General features: G+C 42.5%; 3 protein-coding genes and 1 long non-coding RNA gene across 9 annotated transcripts in view; 2 read left to right on the top strand and 2 right to left on the bottom strand.

The window, feature by feature from the left end:
* Window positions 1-15,080, bottom strand: part of shroom4 (shroom family member 4) — a 33,251-nt gene extending 18,171 nt beyond the window's left edge. For 2 of the 6 annotated variants that reach the window (XM_027013967.3, XM_081694491.1), the window contains exons 1-2: window positions 14,860-15,080; window positions 29-180 (exon numbers count right to left, since the gene is read on the bottom strand). In XM_027013967.3, the coding sequence (XP_026869768.2) occupies window positions 29-180; window positions 14,860-14,982 (275 nt within the window). In that variant the 5' untranslated portion in view covers window positions 14,983-15,080. Of the gene's footprint in view, window positions 1-28; window positions 181-3,014; window positions 3,659-9,702; window positions 9,833-10,871; window positions 11,013-14,859 lie in introns of those variants that run through there. The other 4 variants (XM_081694494.1, XM_081694493.1, XM_027013968.3 and 1 more) reach the window with 4 other exon arrangements.
* Window positions 5,486-6,277, bottom strand: LOC113579793 (uncharacterized). The gene is made up of 2 exons (XR_003410904.3): window positions 5,736-6,277; window positions 5,486-5,587 (listed from the first exon to the last, which is right to left on the bottom strand). It is a non-coding gene; the product is annotated as an uncharacterized LOC113579793 (long non-coding RNA).
* A 922-nt stretch (window positions 15,081-16,002) lies between the features above and the next one.
* On the top strand, window positions 16,003-18,123 carry bmp15 (bone morphogenetic protein 15). The gene is made up of 2 exons (XM_027014018.3): window positions 16,003-16,279; window positions 16,588-18,123. The coding sequence occupies exons 1-2, from the start codon at window positions 16,018-16,020 to the stop codon at window positions 17,412-17,414; spliced, it is 1,089 nt and encodes a 362-aa protein (XP_026869819.3). The 5' UTR covers window positions 16,003-16,017; the 3' UTR covers window positions 17,415-18,123.
* A 3,962-nt stretch (window positions 18,124-22,085) lies between these two features.
* Window positions 22,086-24,040, top strand: LOC113579815 (liver-expressed antimicrobial peptide 2). The gene is made up of 3 exons (XM_027014003.3): window positions 22,086-22,306; window positions 22,684-22,853; window positions 22,945-24,040. The coding sequence occupies exons 1-3, from the start codon at window positions 22,223-22,225 to the stop codon at window positions 22,982-22,984; spliced, it is 294 nt and encodes a 97-aa protein (XP_026869804.1). The 5' UTR covers window positions 22,086-22,222; the 3' UTR covers window positions 22,985-24,040.
* The last annotated feature ends 923 nt before the right edge of the window (window positions 24,041-24,963 follow it).

Genomic DNA, 24,963 nt, shown 5'->3' with positions numbered 1-24,963 from the left:
CCGTTTGTGTGTGGGGCAGACAGTGTACCTGCGAACAACAATCTTGAGAACCCTGTAGGAGCCTTTGATGAGGATGAGAGCTTCTTGGCGAGAGCCGTAGAGCGCAGAGCCGTTGATGTTGACCAGTTCGTCTCCCACTCTCAGCTTCTTACACTGATCTGCCTTTCCTCCCTCCTCAATCTGAGACAGCATGCAAGAGACAGAGTGAGAGAGAGGGAGAGAGAGGGGTTGAAGGTTAAATTGTACTCACACATATACACATCAACTGTCAGCAGTCTTTGACAAGTAAGGTCAAAAGGTGACCAAAGATCTACCCACTGTTGTACCTACAAACACAGAAGAAACGGCGAGTTAAACTTTCAAATCTTAAAACCGCAGCCCTGCACATGCATCATACGTCCACAACATACATCCAGCCAATTATGTACAGCTCCAGGCATATCATTCTGGCCATATTTCCCTATGGAAAGGTCAAAGGTCGAATAGATACATACCCTACTGTAAACAGATACAGTTCTCACACACCCAGACCCATGCCTGACACTTAGGGGGAAGAAGCCATAACAAGGCTACATAAATCTCAATAAGAATGCCACATAAATCTTACAGAAATAAACAAATGAGCCAGAAGAAACAATCCCACGCTGGTCATGCAATATGGACGTCACCATCACCAGGAACAGAAGACTGGCCATTTCAAAAACACTAAAATTCCCAAAGCAACATACCAAGTTCTCAAATTGCTTTCCCCAAACTGCTAGATTTACATGTGCCAAAGGCCATCAGCATTTTTCTTGTTTTTGCTTGTCTGTTGCATTGCTGTTGTATGTTACTGACTATACTGACCACTCTATGGCGCAGCACATGCTGAAGTGAGCTATGTAACAGTACATATTTTGCATTTTTGTAGCTTGATATAATCTAAATAATCTTAATTATTTAATAGAAAAAAAAAAAGTCAATGTCTTGCTGCAGAAACGCATTAACCTCGTCCTTTGCATTAAAGCCATCTGCCAAGTTATATCATTGATCAAAGCTATTGCCTAAATAATGTCCATACTTTGTTTTGAGCTATACACTATCACATGGATGCAAATTCCAGGCTTAAGCCAGTATTGGTCATTAGTGAGTGAGGAACACAGCAACACCACTAATGGCATAACTAGTGAAAATTCTAAATTCTATAACTCTATATACATGTAATGAATCTACCCTTTGTGAGATTTTTTTACTTTTTTTACAATATTTTGTACATCATAAAATATTGTTGTTAAAATCAATCCAACAAATACCTACACAGTCACTCACTTGTGTTTAAAAGTCTTCCTCAGGAATAAAAGAACACTGTCCAACTGTAATGCAGATTCAAAAACTTACCAAAAACCTGTAAGCTGTAATTGTTTACAAAAGCTGCTTCCACAAAATACAGTTAGGCAATGCTCGTCTTTCTCCACTTCACCCCCCCCCCCCCACCCCCACCCTTTATCTTTTACTGACATTGGTTACCTTATTTCACCCATTATCCAGATTTGAATAGAATACTACATTAAGAAAAAGGCTTCATTTAGGAATGGCACTAATTGAACAGGAAGAATCAGTTTAGTGAACATCATCATGAGAGGGCGCTTAAATAAAGGCCATCACAAATGGATCTAGGTTTGCTTGGGTACAGGTCTGTCGGCACAAGCTCTCTGTCTCGGTGACGACTACCATATGCCTGCTGCTTTCAGCTCTCAGACAGTTCCATCCTCGTTCAAGTTTTCCTTTGTCTGAGCACAAAGGCTATAAAAAGGGCAATGTTTAGTAGGGCCAGTGGAGGTGAGATTGATGACTTGGAGGCATGTATACACACGCGTGCGCACGCGCACACAAAAATGGCAATTTTACTACAATAACATGCACACAGACAGCCACAAACACACACATCACCCTCTCCTTCCAGGGTAATTGCGAGCCACTTTGCAGTAGTGTAAATAAACACATAACCACAGCCTCACCGGCACGTATGTGGGAGAGTAGCTCTGAACATTGCAGGAATACTTCTCTGGTTTTGCCGAAGAATCACCCAAGCTTGGGGGGGTGGGTGGTCATATCTGCAGTAATTTAGTGTGCAAAGTCATATCCACAGTGCACAAAGCCAGGCAGGGGAGAGTACGGAGTTCTAGTATGTGCTCTTGGGTCATCTGTGAAGCGATATTTATTTTTACATTACTTTTTTGTGTGTGTTTGCACAACCACTTGCATACTTCTCAAAATACTCACATTTCCACAGAAAGTGAAACGTTAACATTAAACTTGCTGACATAAAACGAGAACACACTAAAAGAGATCTGGGGAAATCTGGAACGCAGCCCTGATCCAGAGGACGCCCCGCAACTCCGGACTAATCAGCATTGCAGGATCACAGATTAGCCACGGACTGACAGAACAGCAATTTACATTCTTCTCTATCTCCATCACAGTATTGTGGTCTTATCTCCCTGACTCAGCAGTGCTGTATCCAGAAGCTTCAGAGAGATATAGTGTGCATGTGTATCACATTGGTTCTCCATTTCTCTTGTAACTGTAATGAGAATCCAGGTGATAAAATCATTTCTATGTCTCCAACAAGTCTCCCCTTCTACTCATTCCTTCTCCTCAAAAAGGAATTTTAACATAGGCATGTTGTATTTAGATGATAAATAGCACCTTCAGAAATAAATCAACCAATATTAAAAAAGGCCCACGTGTCCCTTTCTTGAGACCCATGCTTGGCTCGTCACAGGACCTTTCTGGTTGGACGAAAGTGCCCATTTACACTTAGAAATAAGAAGAAATAACTTCTTTCCATTTGTAATAGCTGAACACATTTCACCAGAACAAGGCACAGAACTGTTCCAGGGCCAGATCCAGAGTCAGGTAACCTTTCGACTGGGAGTTTTAATGCTTTTGCACCCAGCGCAGGCAGCCACAGCCAAGTGGAACGTTGTTGCTCATTTAGGCAATAAACCACAGTCACACTCTCTCCGTCTTACCTCATTTGCTGCCAAAGTGCTCACAGCTCCTGAAATCGAGGGCTGAGAACCGCATGAAACGGAGAGGACGGATAAAGCGCGGACGTGTCCGCACGATGCAGCCGACGTCTTCCATCAAAACGGACCGCGCTTCCCTGCGGCCCCATCTACCGGCTGCCCCAGGCCATGACAAAGGCGCTCCCGCATCATTAACTCCAGCCTGTCACAGGTTTATTTAAAGGACACGCGGAAAGAAAGTCCAGAGTTCCCCTGTCCGGAAGGCGAGTCTCGGCGGAGCGGCAAGCGCCCGCTGGCCCGGCCTCGGAAAGCCGTTAAAGCCACCTCCACCCCGGCCTTCTCCTCTCCCTCCCTGCCTTCAGCGTCCACCCACTGCTACCTTTCCTTCAATCTCCCTTGAGGTCATGTTCTCCTCTGAGGTTTTGGAGCTAAAAATAACTAAACTGCGGAGTTGTGTTGGCTGCGAGCGCCACACCTATGTTCCACTGGGCCTCTTTCCACGTGGTATGTGCATGCGAGTGTGTATTTGGCTTGGGCATGGGCAGACTCCGGTTTGTTCCGAGCTCCCCAGTGACCAGGAGGGAACGTTTACAAAGGCAGCCTTTGTGGGAGACTGGAACGGTGCTCCGTCCCTCCCCTCCTTCTCCCTACTCCTCTCTCCACCACCACCTCCCTCAGGAACCACTGCTCATTATGAGCCGTGAAAATAAAACAATTTCCGCACCCCATGCTTCAGACTGGAGGCTGGCAGACAACAGCGCTGAGGAGGCAGCCGTTACTAGTGGGAGAGTGCTAATTAACGTTTCTCGTTTGGAAAAACAAACGGTGGGAGGGATGAGGGGGAAGCAGTGGGTGAGGAGAGGAAACAAATGGCATCACTGGAACTCCTTTCCTGCCCCTCCTGGCCCAGATAAAATGCTCTCTCCATTTCGACCCCAGGAGGCGAGAGCAGGTCTGGAAAATTATAAGTCCCATGGCGGGAATAGTCTTAATACAATAAGTGGCTTTGAGAGGCGATTTTTAGCAGCGCTGCTCAAAACTGTGTACACTCTCTGGTTGTGACTCAGAGAGTGTGCTCATGCTTATTAGAGGAAGGTGGGGTGAATGGGATAAGGGTGCGGAATGCACTCGCAACGTCTACCCTGCGCGCCAGGCCTGCACCACATCAGAGCAGACAGGTACGGCAGACTGTGTGCAGGGCTTTCAGATACAGATACTTAAGATCAAAGCGCACCTTGTCCAACATGTTACTGATTCCTGAAAGGCCCTTGATGAACACACAATTAAATACTGGTACAAATTACAAAAGCACTAAAGCGAAGGACAAACTTGCACCAATCTCAGAGCCAAATTTGAAGCTGTCGCTCATATAGACAATTGTATATTGGAATTATATAAAATTCTATAAAATAGCCTGACAGAGAAATCAAATGGTCTCATAGATGACTGTGCCTTTTCTGGCCTGCGGACCCAGCGCCGAATGACCTCCCTCGTCCGAGCCAACACCCGAACAAAAAGCGTCGCAGTGGGCTGCAGTCAGTAGCCAGACTGGGCAGCCTGAGGGCTCCCACCGGAGGAGTTGGAGAAGAATGAGCTCCCTGTCTCGCGGGCTCCGCCCACGTGCTTTGGCCTGACGGGATGAGGTCATCCACTCTAACTCTATAAATAACAGGGCGTGCCCCTCTCCGCCGGACTGGCCCACCGCCCGCTATTGTGGCACAGCTGGGCACATCAGGGCATTGCCCAGCAGCCCCGTCACCTGACAAGGCCTCAACAACCTGTACCAGGGCACTGTTGCACAGGCCCAGAGGGAAGGAAGGCTGGCCTCAGTTTAGGGGCGAGCCTTGGGAGCGATATGGACTCGTACTGTTTCAGTCAGCTACGGTTCGTCTCCAAGCGCAAACGCAAAGTGAAACGCCGCAAGAGATTGGGAAGGTGCGCCTCGGCTGAGGACACGCGGAGGGGGAGCAGGAATGGGGTAGCGCTTGATGGGATTATTCGGCCCTGGAAGGTGAAGAGTGGCTCACCCTGAATGACACTAATCTGATCTTAGCCTTTACATAAACACATCTGAAACAAAAACATGTCAAAACAAGTTTCCAAAGAATTAAGAGATAAGTTTCGACACTCTTGTTTTGAGCAATAATTCAAGGATGGGTCCAACAGAGAGCAGTGGTAAAGAATTCCGGGGGGACACAGTTATCCAAGAACGCAGCTCAAAGACAAAGTCTTCTTTATCAATGGCTGTAATGATTTCCCCAGTCAGAAAATCATTAACAGCGAAATAGCCAGAGGCATGCAGGCCTGAAACCATCTATTTCTGGCCAAGAGTGGAGTCTCTCGGCATTTTTTCTCTAAATACTCAAGAGATTGTAAGATATGGTAGAGGATTTTTTTATTTATTTATTTATTTTTGGAATGACATGGTTCCAAAGCTGGTAGCTGTGGACAGAACATAGACAGTTGCTGAGCACTAACTTGGCAAATATTTTATTTTATTTATTTTTTTTTTTTTTACTGCATTTTCCCTTTGAGGAACTTACTCCAAACAGTCCTGTGCTTGACGCATTATCTACCTGTATGAGCCGAAAACAAAACAAAACGAATGACAGTTAACCAATAAAAAAAATACAGTTCATATTAAAACTGAAGGGAAAAAAACCTTACAAACCCTACGCAAGACTAACAACAAAGCCCACTCCAGTTTAAGTTGTTAATAATTACCTGCTTTACCTCCAGACAGCTGTGCTTCGGAGCCCTCTCGTCCCAGCTAGAGATACGTCTGTTCCGACGTATCAGCCAAAGGGCAATATGAGACAAACTCTAGGGAGCACATGTCTGAAGATGATGTATGCAAGTGTGCCTGCAAGACTGCATGCTTATGAGCATGTACATGGACAGAAAGGTTCTTCTGTCTTTCCTGCGTGCGTGCGTGTTACATGACAGCCAATGATTAACACATGCAACATCTGCTCACTGTCCATTAAACAGCATGTTCCCTGGGAGCAAAGACTCACCTCTTTGGCCTCTCCCTTGTTCTCCTATTCTCTTCCTTTTTTTCTCATAGCCTCCACGGATTCATGTATTCATTGACAGACTGCTTTTATTCACCAATTCATTACAGTGCAACAAGAGCGTTAAGTGAAAACACATTTTCCTTCTAAATTATGGTCTATAGTAAGAAGATCCGCTTTGGTGACCAAAACCTGCCTCCATCCAACAGCGGAAACAAAAGAAAAGGGATTTTGACCCCTTGGGGGGGGGGGGGGGGGTCGGATGTACTGGCTTGAAACAAGAGTATGGAAAAAGAAGATGAGTGGTATGGAAGAGGGGGAAGTGAGTAAGATGTAGACTTCCCAAGCTGGTTTGGGAAGTCTACAGGAACACGGAGAGTGCTCAGCTGCACTGCTCCCGCAGATTAAAAGCAATGGAAGCCCTGACAACAGGCACGTGTGCAACTCCTCTCTGTGGGCTCCAAGAAAAAGAGATGGCAAAGAAACTGATGTAGACAGAAAAAAAGGAAAACTTAGTTTCACTTAAAAAGATGTGTAATACTTGAAGTATAAGAAGAACTGAAGAATTCATAGCACGCTTATTCATCACAAGTGGCCCAAAGTGAAAAGAAGCGGCAGCATGTAAATAGCGTTCGTGGTAATTTATTTCAGTGATCTATGAACCTGGACTCCAAGGCAAATAAAAACATGGCTGGTTTGTAACACACTTCTCCTTTTCTTGACTGTAGCATAATAACAGGTCCCCAGTGACCTGCTGCATAGCAATTAGTCTCGATGTGTGTGTTAATACATATTCAACATTGAAATTGATACCAAATGCCAATATTCACTGGGGAATGCCATTTGAGAACATCCATTCAAAAATATCACATACATGACATGACTTCACACAGATGGCCGCATGCGTGCACACACACACACACACACACACACACACACACACCACCCATCCCTCAAGCCACACTTTGGTTCCAACAACAATCAAGAGCCAAGTCACCGGCTTGCCATGGTAACCCCCTGCCATGGTGCTCAGAATCTATCAGTTGCCCGAACGGGGCCGCACAGAGGAATCACCTTGGCTCCTGCTTCAGGAGGTTCTGAATCTCCCACCAAGCCGTACACGTGACTTTGCAGTCCGTCTCCTCCCTTGAGAGTGCACGGTTTCAGCCCAAAACCTCTGCATGGCCATGTCTTTGTCCCTTTTATATTAGTATGGAGCTTGAAACCAGCCTGATTCAGGCAGATGTGTGGAGCACCCATAAAGATGGCAATCAAGACACAATGTTATCCTGCACAGGTCTGTCAGACGTGGATCGTTAGTCCTGGAAATGCAGCATTCGGATCTCGTAGCTACTAGTCCCGAAGCACTTCAACAATTGCTTGAATTATTTAGGTGGGGGGGGGGGGTGTCTGTCACTCATGACTGGTGAATACATCGAAATGGCCAGAGCTGACACCCGGCCATTGTGCTCCCCACAGCCCCAAGATGAGTAGGGGTGTGGGGCTACATATGGCAAGGGGCCCCTCCTCCACAGCACAGCTTTTGTGTATTGCTTGACCAGGACCTCCACTGCCCTACACCACAACCTAACAACACAGACTGCCGCGGCGCACGCACACACACACACACACACACACACACACACACACAGTTTACATCAACTTATTTAATCTCACACGGCACAGCAAAAGAGTTTATCAGAGTGTAGAGTGGTTTTCCTTATCTCATTTCGGTGAGCACAGACTGAAAGCCCTCGTCTTTGAGTAGGCCCTTGCACGGCAACCACAGCAGTAGCTGTTGCAAGACCCAAGACCCAGAGCGGGCTCCTCTGGCTTAAGAGCAGGGCGACCGAAAACATTCTGAAGCCATTCAGGGTCATGTTGGGTGAAACCCCTGTCACTGGAACGCACATCTTTTAAGAGGAGAGGAGAGTGAAAAGTTGAGAGAGTGGTGGCACTGGAAAAGAGTAAAGGACAAAAGATGTGTGAGAAACAGAGGCAGGCACAGAAGAAGAGAGTTGAAAGAGACAGAGTATGAGAAAGGGTGACAAAGGCTTCATTGAGGTCTACGGCTGGGAAGAATGAGTGCGCTCTACCTCAGTCTGAAGTTCCATTATGCTGCTGGACTCTTAAAAGGTGTGACACACAGCCCTGAGGCTGCCTGCAACTGAGCTAAAGGAACCTCTTCTACAGACCTATTAATGTCATGGTGAACATTACACACAAGTGCACACAGAGTAAATATGAAACACACACACACACACACACACACAGACACACACGCACACACTACAATAAACAAAATCTATGAGGTTTGAATAAACGCACACCAGCACACACACACGCACACGCACAATTTAACAGTGAATGTTTTGTTTTAGGATGAGACTCTGTGCGGAAGGAATGCCTCTCTGTGGAGAAACGTGTTCACATTCCTCATTTCGTTAGCCTCTTACAGTCTCAATTAACATCCACTGTTTGCACAGACTTCCCCCTCGTACCAGTCAGCTAGCCACATATATGTGGCAAGTTGACCTGATCCATGCCAGACCCTTTCCCTATGTACATTACAGCCACACAAGTACCAACATATCACTTAGACAACAGTGTAGAACAAAACGTGTCCCAACATCCAAACAAGGGTTGCCGTCATACTATCACACACTTAGATTTATGGCATTTAGCTGATGCTTTTATCCAAAAAGCATTACAATTATGACTGAACACAACTTGAGCAATTGAGAGTTAAAGGTCTTGCTCAGGGGCCCAACAGTAGCAACTTGGCACTGGTGGGGTGTGAACCAGCAACCTTCAGATTGCAAGTCAAGTACCTTAACCACTGAGCTACACACAGCGGTGTAAAACAACTTTTCATACTTCAGACAGCCAAACACCTTGAATTAATAAAACACCTGTGATAGTGGAGTGAAAACACAAATATGTCATCTCTTAAAAGATGCTGTCTACACACTCACTCAAAAGATGCTGTCCAGTCACCATTATCAAATCTAGTCTCTCAGTGAAACTAGTTACAACCCCAAAATCTTAAACACAATGTTAAAGAGGCAGATTATAATTGTCCTTCGTTTCAAAACGCCTTTTCTTTTTCAAAATGTCTTTCAGTGTCAATCTGCTACAGTCCATCGTAATGTAAATGCACCCTCAGAACGATAGCATAATGGAACCAGTACCGTAACCCAGTGCTTCTTCAATCCCATTAAGTGTTCTATTCATATATGCAGCACAAAACATTTTCAGAATGTAGTCATACATGACACATGTTTGTGGAGAAATAAATGTAGCAGAAATGCCCAATTCTTTCAGGGTGCGATCATTTTTCAGGGTGCAATAACACGCAAGACTAAACCTCCATTTCAGTTGACAGTCAGACCAAAACAACTTCGTTCCGTATAACTCAATTACTTAGTCATACACTCAAATCAGTAATGTGTGTATCAAGAGCACTTAAATATCCATTTATGTGGTTATTGAGACACCATATCTCACCGCTGGCAGACATATTCACAAACATATCTAAGTGATCAGTCATGTACTTGACATGTACAAAACATGTGCGAGACACCCACACAAAGCACCTCTGGCTTTTGAAACCTTTCCAGAAACACCAGCGTGGGTTCTCAACAGCGTCTCTCTCTCACTGAGAGGTGAGAAGGCACCTTTGAGCAGCGTCCAAGAAGACGGTGAAGACGAAACCTCCTGACAGGATGAATCTCAGGATGAGTCTGTTTCCCAGCACACTCGGCAATAAAATCACCTTTTCCAGTGTTTCTAGAGAATCCCCTGAAACTGGAGAATACAAAAGGTCATTCATAATCAAAACAAAGGGGAATGCTGCAAGCACACATATCTGACATGAAACTTGTCAAACTGAAAATGACACTAATAACATCTGTATCACAAGTGCTGGACTTATGTCAAGAACCATTTCCGAAAAGGACAATAGTCAGTGTCAGAGAGCTGGCGACCTCCTGAGCAAAAGCCAAGTCAGATTGATTCATCACTGCCATAGCAGACATGACTGCGTAGAGGAAGGAGATGACGCCCTGACAGCTCAATACAAGACCTGCCACTGCCCAGTTTCCTGCTGTCTGTGAATAGAGCCATGGTGTATCACTGGAGGATATAAATGTGTGAAGAATGACCTTGTAGCCTTTGCTAACCTTGTTCAAACAAAGTGCCCAGCTTCTACTCTCTCACACTTTCCACTCTGTTCTGGGCTCCCTGGGAGGAGATTGTTCAATTCATTTTGGTAAAACCTTTGAAGCATCAAGATTTACTATGAAGAATCTATGAAGACATTTTTGATACATCACATTCACATCTAGACTTACATATGGCACTACACTAGGCTGAGAGTAACTACAAAAGTAATAAATACCTGCACCAATAATATTTCTAAACCATGTATAAACCATGCAAAGACAAACAATTAGAAAGGCCATTTCTAAAACAGTCATAAATGGCCCATTCATTTCATTTCAAGCATTTTATAACTTCTGACTTTAGTCTCAATCCTATCATCAACAACCATTTACACATTCTGTAATGTTTACTGCCCCACATTATATGCAACAGTTTCATGCTAAGTACTTAGCAGAGTTATACCCAATAGGACACGCAGAAACAGAAGTTTTAAATGTGTGTGCATGAGGGGGCTGCTGGAGCAATAACGCTGTAATATCTCTCCCTCCATCAAAGCACCTCCACCCAAAGCAAAGGCTCCAGGAGCCAAACTCACATTCCTGCCAGCTATCAGATTCTTCTCACACCCAAAACCAACTATAGACTTTATAAAAAGCAACCTGACATTAAAAGAAAAACCCACCATGTTTCACCCAGTTCCTCTTCAATCCAACACCTGAACAAAAATTACCCACGACCTCCTACTGATTTGTCCCATGAAGCAGTGCTACAGACTCAACCATAGGCAAACATTCCAGAAACAGAAGTCAGTGGTTACTGGATGACAAAAAGTGGAAGCAATTCTGTTATTCACGTAGCACTGATAAAACATATTATGCAACAGAGAGAAACTACAATGACCGGATAGGCTAGCTTTGCGCAAACTCTAACTGAAAAGGATCTTGGAGCAACATTTCCACCTAAAAGGTCCCAAGACTTTTGCTTCACCTCTAAACTATGGTGCTTGGGAACAAGTTCCATTGGCCAATTAGAAAGTAAGGAGAAAAGTATGACTCGAGTGCCCTGTGCTCTATATAATCCCAAACCCTGGGAAACCCAAGAGAGGGGACCAGCAGAGTGGTAAGACAGAGAAAAAAAAAGGAAAAAAAAAAAAAAAGAACCAAGCAAAACAATGACGTTTTCAGAAATCAGATTTTAACATGATCAGCTTAAATTTACCATGCAGAGCCATTGTAATTTTCAAAGCAAAGGGCTTGCCGGGGGTTTTGAGCAGGTTTTTTTAAAAAATTTTAAATGGTATAACATGAGCATGGCAATAACAATGCTAGTTTCCTTTCCTTAAGCAAAGACCTGTTGCTCTGCAGTTTGCCCTTGGGTCTGCATTTCATCAGTCCACAGTCGGTTCTGAAGAACTAGTTTTTTCCCCATCTCAGCCAATCTTACAGCTGCTCCCATAGTGGTGCTTTCAACAAGTCCATGCTGCCTGGCAACACATTACATTGGGTTTTTACGATGCGAGCCGTTACTAAGGTAAACGTTCCATTTGACCACGTTCAACTTCCATTTCACACGAAGCCAGTCACGGCCCTTCAGGTGTCGTTAGCAGGAGGCCTGAGTTCCCCCGGTTTCAATCACTGCGGCTGTGTTCGTGTGGCTTGGGAGCCTCTGTTACTGCTTAGGAGCTCAGGCTGAGTCACAGTTGGAGCTGGACATCGGCAGTGAGCCGGCAGGGAGCCCTGAAGCACTCACCCTTTAACCCTGTTGTTTTGCATAAAGGGCCAGCAGTGTCTCCAAGTGTGTCTAGGTCCAGAGATGGCTGATAGGAGAGAATGACAAAGAAACTTTCTGGAGGGTTGGGTGGTGCACAGGCCCGACAAATCATGCAAGTCGTGCCTTGCCTTCAAATTAAATGGAAAGACCATGTGCAAACTGTTGTGTTTAGGCAATGTGCCCCCTGGGTTAAGGAAAGTAAAATGGTATATATTAAAATGCAGCACAATGGACAGAACGGTGCACATGAAGCTTGCCAAAAGCTACTTGTATGAATACTCGGATGCACAATGTGCCCATGCACGTCTGCACACACAGAGCACACTGGCTTAAGAACCACTGTGTCAGGCAAAGCATGTGTTTCAGGTTAGCCAGTTAGCAAGTCTGGGTGGGGAATATGGGGTTATCAGATTGGCTATGATCCATCCCGCAAGGCGGCAGGTTAAAGCTCACTGAGAATTAACAAGCCTACCACAAAAATACATTAGCCATGCTTTCCCACTACCTCTCATTTAGTTACATAAAATCCACAGATTTTTTTTTTTTAAACAAACAAAGACAGACATTGTTTTAATTGAATGGAAATGGGAACAGTGGGTTATGCAGTGGGACGAAACTAATCAAAATCCTTAACAGTCATTAGTTACTGCACGTTCACCTTAAGCAGTGATGTGGAAGCTCAGACAATAGTGAATATTTGATGGAACTCTAACTCCAGTGGCAGATCAGGTCTTAATGATGGCCCTGGGGTCAATGGCACTGTGGGTGTGGTAGCACTTGTGAATCACATGATACCATTTGGGAGCAGGGTGGTGTGCCACACCAATGCACCCTGAAAATGGTTTTCATTCCCTGGGCACACTTACACAGGCGTCTTATCTTACAGTGCTAAGTTGATGATCATCTTGAATTCATTTAGGCTCGTCAACAAACCTTTGACACAGGCTCAAAAACATTATCGAAATATGAAGATTTCTGTAGGAGAAGTAATACACAGTCTAACAGAAGTCTTAATGGCCACGCAACCAGAGGACTGGATGACAGAAAAAAAAAAAAGAAAATTCATTATTCGTTGTTCATTACGCACTCGAATCTGCCCACAAACATACGAGCAACTTAGACAAATTTCCTTCACATTTTTGTCTCCATTATGCACACACTCACTTTCCCAACCCCCCCCCCCCCAAAAAAAAAACAAGCACCCCAAACAACCCTTGCTGGTTCAGGGGGGTGAGTCTGGGAATGTGGTCTCTGAGGCTCTCGATCCCCAAAACATCTTTCCTCAAGAAAAACAACAACACTTTTGTTGGAAAGAAACAGGAATGGGCCATCAGAAGGGAAACCAAACACAATTTAACAGCAGCCCCCTGCACCTAGACCCACAGGTCACATTAATGAATGTGGCAAAGGGAGCAGACCTATAAGGCATAGATAAACAGGATGATTATAGAGATTAGAGAATAATGCACATTACTGTTTGCAAAACACATCATATTAAAAACAGAAGGCAGCAAAGGCATGAGACCGCATCATAAATTCATGATTAAATTACAAAGAATTGACCATGTGATCTAAAATTGCACCCTATTGCCCCAGAGTGTTAACCAGGGGCACATAAATGCTATTCATCCCATACTTTGTAATGTGTATTGATGTTTTGTACATAAATGATGATTCGAATGTGTCTCAAGTAGAAATTCTTTGCTTACAGATTCTGGAAATCTTACATGCAACAGTCACTTTTGGATGAACTTTTATGGATGACGAAGTTCTTCTGTCTGTACTGATGAGAAGACACAGCCTCTTATTTTAACTCACTCTGAGACTCAAAGCACCAACAAACTGAACTATTTTCTTTTGCTCATGTTAATGTTAAGCGAATATTAAAATGTTAAGCGAAAACAACAAACGGAAGGAATTGTTTGCAGATGCAGTGGCGCTTGTTAATGTTCCTCGTGGTGTAGTAAGCAACAGAACGGTGTTTAAACAGCTATGTCGAACATCAGAGAAAGACGTAATTTAAGAACTGCATACTTGTAAACGCTAAACGGGCGTCAATAAAGACATGAGCACAAACGCGAAAAAAAAACTAGGATTATGGTTAGGTTTTATTTGCAAAATGTTATTTTGGTATATGATCGTTTGTACCACTCTCTAAATGAATGGAGGAATCATTGTAGAAGCATGAGGAGTTAACCAGAAATATTACCGTTGGAAATGTATTTCTTGACCGACACGCCAAACAAAGATCAATACATTTTAATTACTATGCCAATTATGGTTTGACTGTGATTATTAAACAGTAAATGACAGCAGACACCGCCATGCTTTCAGTGTGATCTGGAAAAGTTAACCTTCTAGTCGACTCACATCCAGCACATGAAGCCCAAACAAATAAAGCCCCGAAACGAGGCATTTTGAATGAATGTACGCTGAAAAGAAAAGACTCGTGGAAGGAAGAGGTACTCGGGAATCTAGAAGATATTTCAAAGAAAAAAAGTGTGAATGGGCGTGCAAAGGACCAGAACTATTCTAGTGATTGATCAATTTTAACTAAATTCAGAGTACTGGGGAAAAAAACAAACAAACAAACAAACAAACAAACAAAAAAACTGTAAGAGCCAAGCGGTCAAGAAGCGTTAAATTGGATAGTTATAACAGACTGAAAATACTTTGCCAGATACGAAGCTTAGCCATAGGTACTGAATGACAAGATGCACACCAAACATCGATACCGTTAGATTTAAGATATGCATTGCCTCAAACAACTTTGACGTGGGTAACCTGGTGCATCTTTTTGAAAAACATTTAGTACAACTTTCTGCTGAAAGAAACATTCCCAGAAAGCGTCAACAAGTTAATGCATTAACTTTTTTTTTCAGACCACTGCCTTAACCTACTTTTGTTATGATGAGTGGCTCGCCGTGTTCCAGTCCTCCTTTCAAAGTGAATCCCCACGGAGCGCCTCCGTTAAGATGGACGTGGACGTGATTAAAGGACACGAGCTGTTCCACGGTTTCCATTCTGTGCTCCGTGGTGACTTTCCACTTAATTCTTAGGCCATGCAATTCCGTCTCCCCATCAGCAACAGCAACCGGGCAGCCGCGGCATGATGAGGAGAGGGGGGGGGGGGGGCGTTGTGGGCTGATCTGGACGGGAATTCAACGGTTTCAAACGCAGGAAGTGCTGTTGGCAAGAAAAAAAAGTAGATTTGACTGACAGCTGGAACGGCCGGTTAGGATAGAGTTTCACTGTAACTGCCCAATGTAATATGGCTAAGAGGCGGGGGCTTATCCAGCGTGAACTGTTGCATTGTCTATTGTCCAGCTATGAAGTGCCCGCTCACGTGGATGCTGAAACAATTCTAGTAATCTTTGTCTTAGAAATTAGTCAAAGCTGATCTCGCATCAGCATATAAACGACATTTGTTCAGCGAGATTTCTGCAAAAACAGACTGCTAGTGTCTGGTGGTAAACTGACCTTGACTTGATTCTCTTCACATATACGTTCTCTTGCCTTTTTTTACAAAACATACATAACAATTCCGTCATTATATATTTAACTTCTTTATTTTTTCAACTGTAAAAAAATGTGATTTGGACATTATAAACTACACAGATCTCAACCTAAATGCACCTCATGGTCCTATGTCTATAAAATCCTATTATGCTTATGGCAAAAGTGTTGTATCCGACATCTTATCTGCCTCACTACAACCACAGTTGTAATCCTAAACCCCCCTCCGGTCATGGTTTGAAACCGACCCCATCACTCCGTAAAAGGGCAGCTGAGTGCTGACGTAAGACGCACAGATCTCGTTGAATAGCTTAATTGAAGATCATTGTGAAAATGATTGTCGGTGAAGCACGCAGATGTCAGGTGATGTTTGGCACAAATTCCGCACGTTAACGCTCTTGGACGATGGTGGCCTTCCTGGTTGCATTTAGTCGTGCCAAAAGCTGAACATGAAGGCTACCAGAAGTAACGACTTTTTCAGACTTGGTGTACTGTCGTGTTTCTTTTTGCTGTTGTCAGCTTTCACGCGTGCGGCCCACAAAATGTCTATTTCCCCTTCACATCTCGGTGTTTTGCCAACAGAGCAGAATCGCCGAAGTCGCCACACAAAACAGAGGAATTCAAACAGTAATACGCTCCCAGAAAAACAAGCCGAGGACCAAAGTCTGCTGTTCATGTGGAGTCTGTACAGAAAAGCGGCAGATTTAGATGGTAGGCCGAAGCAACACAAATTGTTTGGCTCCAACACCGTCAGACTGATCCGTGCGTCTGCCACCAGAAAGCAGTTCCATGCATCACTATATGGTAAAACTTTATTTCTGTTTCCCTTTTAAATTTTGAGGTGTATGTGAACACTATGTCAACTTTATATGTTTATAATGAGCTAACAAAATTGTTGCATCTCTCCAAAGACTGGGGCTTATAAACCACAATATGCATGTCTACGAACACTGGGTTTTATAAACCGTGATAGTTTAGCTAGATTTGTGTCTTAAATTTCTGTTGATAGCTTTCTGTTAGTTATTCATTAAAAATGACTGCATTTTTGTGTCTGCTCAAACAGAGAATGACACTTTTCTTCTCTTCCCTTTGTCAACCTCTGACCTGGCCAGACCTGCTGTATACCTACACCGTAGAGTATGAACTGGAAAACCTTCCACTGGACAAAGTGATGAGGGCATCTTTTGTTCACATGAGGTCACCTGTGGCACTGTATCCTCCTGTTATGTGTGAGGCTAGAGTCTCATCCTCACAGCATGCCAGTCACACAGATGTCGTTACACTGGGTCCTCAAAGCCTGTGGACTGAATCTGATGTCACATCCTATGTGTCTCAGTTTAAGGGCAGCCAGTTCATCCTCTTCATTCAGTACAAATGCTTGAAACCTGGCCAATTTCAATCCAGCGTAAGGCACAGGGCACAGATGAAACGGTTCCCACCGCAAAACCACTTGAGAGCCCCTGCTTTGCTTCTCTTCCTGGAAGAAGAGGGACAACCTGTGGAATGGGCGAAACATGCCAAAGCCCCTTCCCACTCCGGCACGAGGTTCCGCCGGTCCAGAGAGCCCGGCAGCATCGTTTCCGACATCCCCAACTACAAGCGGGACAAAAACAGCGTGGCCAAGAACCAGTGCAAGCTGCACTCCTACCGTGTCACCTTCCGCGACCTGGGCTGGGACCACTGGATCATTGCGCCACACATGTACAACCCTCGCTACTGCATGGGCGACTGTCCCCGCATACTGCATTACGGCTACAACTCGCCCAACCACGCCATTGTTCAGACCTTCATCAGTGAGCTTGGCGTGGCCGACGTACCACTCCCTTCCTGCGTACCATACAAATACAAACCAATCAGTGTGCTGATGATGGAGAAAAATGGCAGTATCGTCTATAAAGAATATGAAGACATGATAGCAGAGTCCTGCACCTGTAGATGACTGGGCTTGGGGTGGAAGTCCGAGGACTGAATAAAGTGGACCTCACAGTGCTGCTACCACCATTGAGCTTCTGTTGCCATTTTTCATTCAGCTATCCTGTACTATGTAAAGGTGTTGTCTTGGCTGGTGGAGGTTTGAAGCTGAAAGGGAGATGGGTTAAGGCCGTGAAAACCATGACGACATTTTCCTTTTATTTAAATTCATCCTTGTTTTTTCTGTTAAGTGTGTGTCTGTGTATCTTATTTATGTCCTGTCTTTCCTGTTGTAATGATGGAGGGGGAGAAGTAGAGTTTTGTATATATCTAGACTTTGATATTAAGGGTTTGCACTTTACTTAACCCTTGAAGTCCTCTCACGAAAAGGAAAAAAAAAGGTTTGGAAAAAAAAAAAATCTGTGAGAAGACCAAAAGGTTTTTGATGCCTTTGTAAATCATGCTGTGGGTCTTGTTGGTTGGACAGAATGACACTGCTGCTATTGATGCTGCTATTGCGACCTCTTTTGGAAGCCACACATTTTTGCACATTTCCTCTGGTTGGAGGTGTATCCTCGAAAGGCATGCAAGGTCACCTCTGAGCGTTTTCATTCTGTATGAAAGGAGACATCTGTAAACTTTGTGGCAGAGGCTTTCATAGATTGGCTTCTTGGAGAGGATATGACGAGCTTGGCGATTTATAATTACAATGATTGTTTTATAAATGAAATCTTGATGGATGAAATAAAGAGCATATTTTGTAAAAAAAAAAAAAAAAAGTGTACGTTGTTTTATTTAGTTTAAGGTAGGATGGTTTGACGAGCTGTTCTTCTGGGTCTTTAAAGCTGGCTTAAACCCTGTCATTCATGTATGTAAGCGCAAGCAAAAGATGAGTTCTTTCTGAACTAATGCAAGAAGGAAAAGCCTGATTTTGGTGCGTGTACAATACATTAAGTTGTTTGTCAGCAATGAATTTTAGTACTTTATCTTGAGTTAGTCAACCTCTTTAAAAATAAGATTATTTTATGTTTTAGCCATCTTACATTGTCAGTCATTGAACTCTTTGTCTTGGGTATTTGCTTTGACAATAGGTGGCACCCTATTCCTGTTGTAGTTAATCACCTGACAGTTTCAATCAGTCAAGTAAGGGTATAGAAGGGGGTTGATTAAAACAGCCTTTCTCTTTCTAAGCAGGGCTTTCTAATGTGAAAATGTAGCCATTTTTATGTAAAGGAAAATATCCAAGTTTTGTTGATAAATACTGTAAGTTTCATATCAATGGATGTAGAACAAGTCAGTGGCTTTTACAGTGCTCAAGCATATTTATGTATTATGTTAGTTATATAGTCAAAATAAGCACATCCCAAAGGTTGACCATGATGTGCTGTTTTTTAAATTAAATTCATAAAATATTTAATTGACTTGTCAATCAAGTACATCAGCTTCTGTTTCTACCTGGCTAGTTTGGAATCAGAATCCACAAAATCGACCCCATAGCAACCTCTAGTAGTGCACTCTCGTGCTGTTATTGCTTGAAGATTCAAACATATCATGCACTAATGACTGCATTTCCTCTTCCTGTAAAACATACTGCAATGTGCCCTTAGGAAAGCCTTAAAGTCATGGTGTTGTTTAAATTGATTGTTTCGATACCTTATTTTGAAGTCCATCATTAATGTAAAATGAATGCCCAGGTCTAATTTCTTGTTTGTAAGTGGGGCAGTTCTTTGCACATACTTTGAATGGCATTAATTGTATTAAATCTGGACCCTACTTATAACTAACACACACCTGTATGCTGGCTCAACATGAGTAAACCAAGGGCAAACATCATGCTAAATGCTTGAAGATAGTATTAGTCTTGGGTAAGCTATTGTCATGGGGCACTGCACTGACATTTGCCAAATTTTATCTTGAGGATTCAAACAGTATCAGATGTTTCTATCAGTATGCATATGAAATTGATTGTTACAGTTCCGTTTTTGGCTGTTTATCAAACCTGGTATTGATCAAGAATAAATTTGCTTAAATGAATTTCACCAGAATTGCAGTTAACTTTCTGCTGTCATATCTTCATATGCTCTTGTCATGCTGCTGCCAGTACTTAAACTGCTGTTTTGTGTGGCCCATGTCGATGCAGCATGGCCCTTTCCTCGTTTGGCAGCTGTACCAGATTGCGCCCCTGTTGGGATGGTGTACTTTGTCTGCAATCTGATGAGTCTTTGCCAAGACTCACAAACACGCCAGACAGTACCAGAGGTCCATGACCCTGTGGCCCAAGGTGAAGACCTTACTGAATCCCCACTGCACTCCTCAAATGGTGCAAGTGTGCAAACCTCCACTGAAGGACAGAAGGGAAATTCGCTGAGTATCTCTGCTACCAGTGCTGGAGAAAGGAGCTGTTTTCTTCAGACTCCAAATGGTAATAACTATCTTTAAATTTATTCTTGCTGTTCCTGAAAAATGGCTGTAGTGGAACCAAAAACCAGTAAAATCAAAATCAGTAAATGGGATAATTTAAAAACAACATTTCATATCCCCCAAAGTTAAACATATTATCCTGAACAGACTTTGACTTGACACTCTCAGTTCTTCCAAACCAGAAAATTGATATCTGCTATCTTATACTCTTGCTCAGTATTTGTTTGTTTATTTGTTTCAGTTTCTCTGGTTCTGGGAAAAGTACCACAGAGAAGTTTGCTGATTTTGTTGACTCTGAAATGTAGATGAGTTGCTCTCTGTCCTCATTTATTACCTCCAAATGCTGATTGTTGAGCTGCAATCAAATGCTTATGGCCAGTCATCATGTTCAGATGAAGTCCTATTCATTTGGTTTCTGTAGACACAATTCCTGTGTTGTAGTCCTTCAGATATACCCTGACTTTTTTTTTTTTTTTTTTTTTTAATCTCTTTGACTTAGTGGAACATAATGAGGCATAAAGACTTTCTGGCCAAAATGCACGTTAGTGAGTTAAGATGGTCAGGCTTTGGAGTTAATGGTAGAATTTCCAGACACAACCACCAAGAGGCAGCTGGGTCTGGTATTCTGTGTGTCAGTATGTAAATAAAATTACTGAACATTCTGAATATGTCCACCTTCCACAGTGATGCCCATCTCAGTTTCTTTGCAAATGCTGCCTATGTAAAGCCACTATGTGCACTATGTGTTTTTATCCCTGTGATGGTCCTGTCAAGCACCAAATATTTTTTCTATAGTGAATTGACATGGGTTTCGCTTGCATTTAAAGGCATTCATTACTGATGAGTCACTGTTGTCTGTATGCCAGATTTGGTTTCACACATTAGCTCTCAATCAAAATGAGATAAGCATGACCTTGGCCACTGGAACAACACATACTTCTTAAAGAATGCCAGATATATTTCAACCAAGGACACCATCTGATGAAATGATACGAATGATTTAAAAAAGAAAACTTCTGGTATAATATTCAAAACATGGAACATCACATCCAGAAAACATTGAGTCACTTTGAACCTTTCCCCCATTCTCCTCTCCTTCCCGTTGGTCTGCTCCTCTGCCAGATCGTTCCTCTGTGACTGCAGGCTACCTGTCACTCGGCCTGCTGACTCAGTACTAATGATCTTTACATTTAATGTACCACATTCCCAAAAGTCTGGCAATAAACTCAGGAAGACCTTGCAGCATATTGTCAATATTTTTGAATCAAGTAAAATACATTTAATCTATGCTAAATTTAAAATTACTTTAAAATGAGTCTGGGATTGGGAGGATGTTAGCAACCAATATATAATAGTCATTAGTACAGAAGAATAACAGTTGTATTCCTTCTCATGTATTAATTGAGAATGCAACACAACAGTTAGACTTTTAGAAATGTATATGTGGATTATACTGGATCAAATGTAACTATTAGGATCTCAGCATGGTTGCGTGATGGAACTCGGTGTGAGATTTGGGCCCTTAAGATGAAACAGACTAAAAGGTCAAGTGCATTCTTCCAGCAGTGCTGTGCTGTCCAGCAGCTTGGTGTTCTTTTCAATCTTTCACTGCTCTGCTATGTAACCTATCAATCAGCTGTTTATCCAATCAGCTTTTACTGTGGGTGTCTAAACTGCTATTTTACGTTGTCGTACCTTTTGTGTAAAGTACTTTCTTAGCTTAGACATATTTTAATCATTGTCCTCGATGTGTTTTAGTTGAATGTCAGGGGAAAATGATAGGATCATAGGCGTTGAATGTCCAAAACTAATCAAATAAACAGAATTATTCATAAAGATATCTTTAAAATGAGGTCACAGCTAATCGGTCTCACAAACACATAACTTGAAAATGCAGTAAAATGTGCATCGACTTCACTAATATAGATACAGCATACAGCTTTGAGTTAAAACAAGATAAAGAAAATCTTTAGAACCGGCCTTATGTCCAAGCATTACAGTCTTGGTCATTACAATCATGAGGTTTAGACTCGTGAAAGTCCATTTCAAAGTCTGACGATGCGAGCAATGAGGTGAACAGGTTTTACCTGCACATATCACCCTCTTCTCCATAGTACGACCTTTGGCCTCCAGTAGTTCTAGCTCTCACTTCCTATAACCCTGACTGCATTCTCACAAAAAGCCCCAGAGTACCGCTGAACCGTGTCGCAAATATTAAGCAAACATGCGACGTCACAAGTGGATACAAAAAGGCAGAGAGCAAGGAAGGCAGAGGAGACACGAGAAGACTGGGCGCCGTGGTGCTGGCAGGAGAGCACACCATAGATAGTGCTGTATCTGTAGATAGTGCCTGTGCGCTCGCTGTCGCCAGGGTTCACAAAGGCGGTTCTGTAAAAGGTGTAGCAAAAAAACCACATGCCCAGAATGCAGGAGCACGGTCACGTCTTTGGAAAAGGTGCTGCGGCTGCATGGCTCTTGCTCATGATGCTCATTCAACAGGTGAATGTTTTTCCCTTTTTGCCACTTAAACCACTCTGAGCACATTCTGGTTGCTGTAAACGATAACGTGCTTACTCATATGCTGTCCTTCCGAGTTTAAAATAAACAAATGCATACTTTTACTAACTTGTCTAATTTCTTAATTTTTAAAAATTATTTTAATACCATTTCTGCATGTTTGATCTTTGTGCAGAGCTGTGACACCTGAAATAAAGCTGAACCTTTATTTGATATATCAAATGAAGGTTATTTTCAGTCATAGCTGTTACCGTGCTTTAGTGCATGTATGTGTTTGAAGTGGCATACCGGTTGCTATACTTTAGCACATGTGTGCACGTGTTGCTATACTTTAGCACATGCATGTATGTGTGCTTCAGGTGGCTTCCAGTTCTGACCCAGAGCTCGATGCCAGCTCAGGCTCGGTTCAGGGAGTTGAAAGGCCACTCAGGAGAACAGCTCGTATGACGCCCCTTTGGAGAATCATGGGTACTAAACCCCAAGGAGCCTACTGCCTGAACAACTATGAATGCTCCACAGGAATATGCACGTATGCTCACATGACATACACTCGATGTTTTACCACCTGCGTTACTGCTGTGCCACACTCTGTGTGAAAATGTTCATTATTTTCCTCACAGGAAAGGCCACTGTTCCTTTATCCAACCTATACAATCCTAAGAGTGGAGATGGGTTCTTCTCTTCCAGCGCACGTGGCAGTGGATGTCACTGCACAGAAACCTGCCTTTACCTAATGGAATCAGATTAAAAGGGTTTGATGCAGTCAGTACTGAGAGAATGTAATGTGCAATGCAGTATGTTAGAAGACAGGCAAAGAAATGCATATTGTGGACTGTGTTTGGGTCAGCTGATGAGCACTACACAGAGATCTGAATCATTTTTTAGAAGCAGGTTACTGCCTCTGATCACAATTATATGAGATCATAATACACAATATAAGCTCTCTCTGCCATTTATCAACACAGACTCATATCCTTCATGTGTAATGTGCAGTACATTTACATTATTGTGTTTTTATATATTCTTATGTCTTCTAACCATTTCTTAAGTTTTGTGACCAAGGATGGCATATTTGATCATAAACTAAACATACATTAGATTTCAGGTGGTGCTAGAGCTGGAGGTATGCATATAATACTATTTTTTTGGGCACACATTAAGCCTATGACTATGCTATTTCTAGAAAATCATCTCTTTGCATTAGATTATGTTATGTGCAAGTAGAACAGGCAGCATGTTGTCAGAAAGGATTGTGTAGAGTTTTATCCTGTGTCACTGAACTACAGAGAAACAGAGAATGAGAGAAAGTATGAACAGAGGTGCAAACATGGCCTCTTTCGACTGAGTAAATATATCACTGGGCTGTCACTCGTATCGCTCCTCTCTATTCTGATTTGCTGATGATGATGATGATGATTATTAATAATGTTAAGATCCATTCACTGCTTTTTAATCTATCTCCTGATACTGGGTTGTCATGCATCTTGTCTCACGTATTAGAATTTAATAATGTTCCATGTGCCAGATATTTTATTTATTTTATTTGTTTTATTTGTTTGCTCATTTTGTATACTTCACATTTTCTGTTTGTTCTTAGATATATCAATACTGAATGTATGAGTGTACTGTATGTTCTCTTTTTCTAATATATTTTGATGTTTTACTTATTGCATGCGATGTTTGAATTATTAAGTAAATAAAGTACTTAATATGAAACTGCATGTGTGATCTATATAGACTATATATATGATGTCATGAAAAATTAGCCATAATGAGAAATTACAGCAAGTTGGATTTTTTAAGTGTAGCACTTTTCTGATGGCTTGCTCAACAATGATAAACAATGATAATCCCAGATTTTCCCACAGCTGAACATTCTTGATATTCAAACATGTGTAAGATTGGCCGGGTCATAGGGCAGACCATATGGTCATTATTACACACATGTAAAGTCAATATCTACTGAACATTCTTCCAAGCTGTGGATTCTCAGGAAGTGTTCATAAAAATTCTCAGAGCAGAAGTAGTGATGATTCCAGACCAGGTTCCCTACTATCCATAAGAGTCTACCATAAAATAATAATTTCCATCACTGTTCTAGAAACAGCAGTCCTACTTACTGCTCTTTTTCACATTCATCTGCAATATCTGAGGTGCAGCCAAACACGTGCAACATAGAAGAGGAATAAGTAATCAGGGACCAATAAATCATAGATTCAGTCCCAGAAGCAAACATATTAAACCCCACCAGACATTCTGAAATGCACTTTGGGATTGCATGCTTTCACTGGATGTTTTTCTACTCAGTTTCTCTCTGTCTCTGTTGCAAGCTGATTCTTTGGTTCTCCCTAACCCTGCGTGCCAAAAGGAACAGCATAGCCTAGTCTCGGTGACCATGAACATGCAATAAAACATAAATATACCATGCAATATAATACCATTAATCACTTGTCTGTCTAATTTTTCCCCCACTGTAACCGGCTGAACAAGACACACACATGGCTTTTGCAGCATTATTCAGTTGGTAAATAACTTTCAATCATGACTTTCCAAGGTGTCATGGAATTTGCAGGTCCTTTCAACGGTAAATGTTCTGTGGTTATGTCAAAGGGAAATAATTGCTTTATTAAAATTTCAGG

The sequence above is a fragment of the Electrophorus electricus genome, chromosome 13 (genome assembly GCF_041902795.1).
Source record: "Electrophorus electricus isolate QZ-2024a chromosome 13, ASM4190279v1, whole genome shotgun sequence".
NCBI classification, from domain to species: Eukaryota; Metazoa; Chordata; class Actinopteri; order Gymnotiformes; family Gymnotidae; genus Electrophorus; species Electrophorus electricus.
Note: the sequence above shows the minus strand (reverse complement) of the source record. Positions and strands in the feature narration are given on the sequence as shown.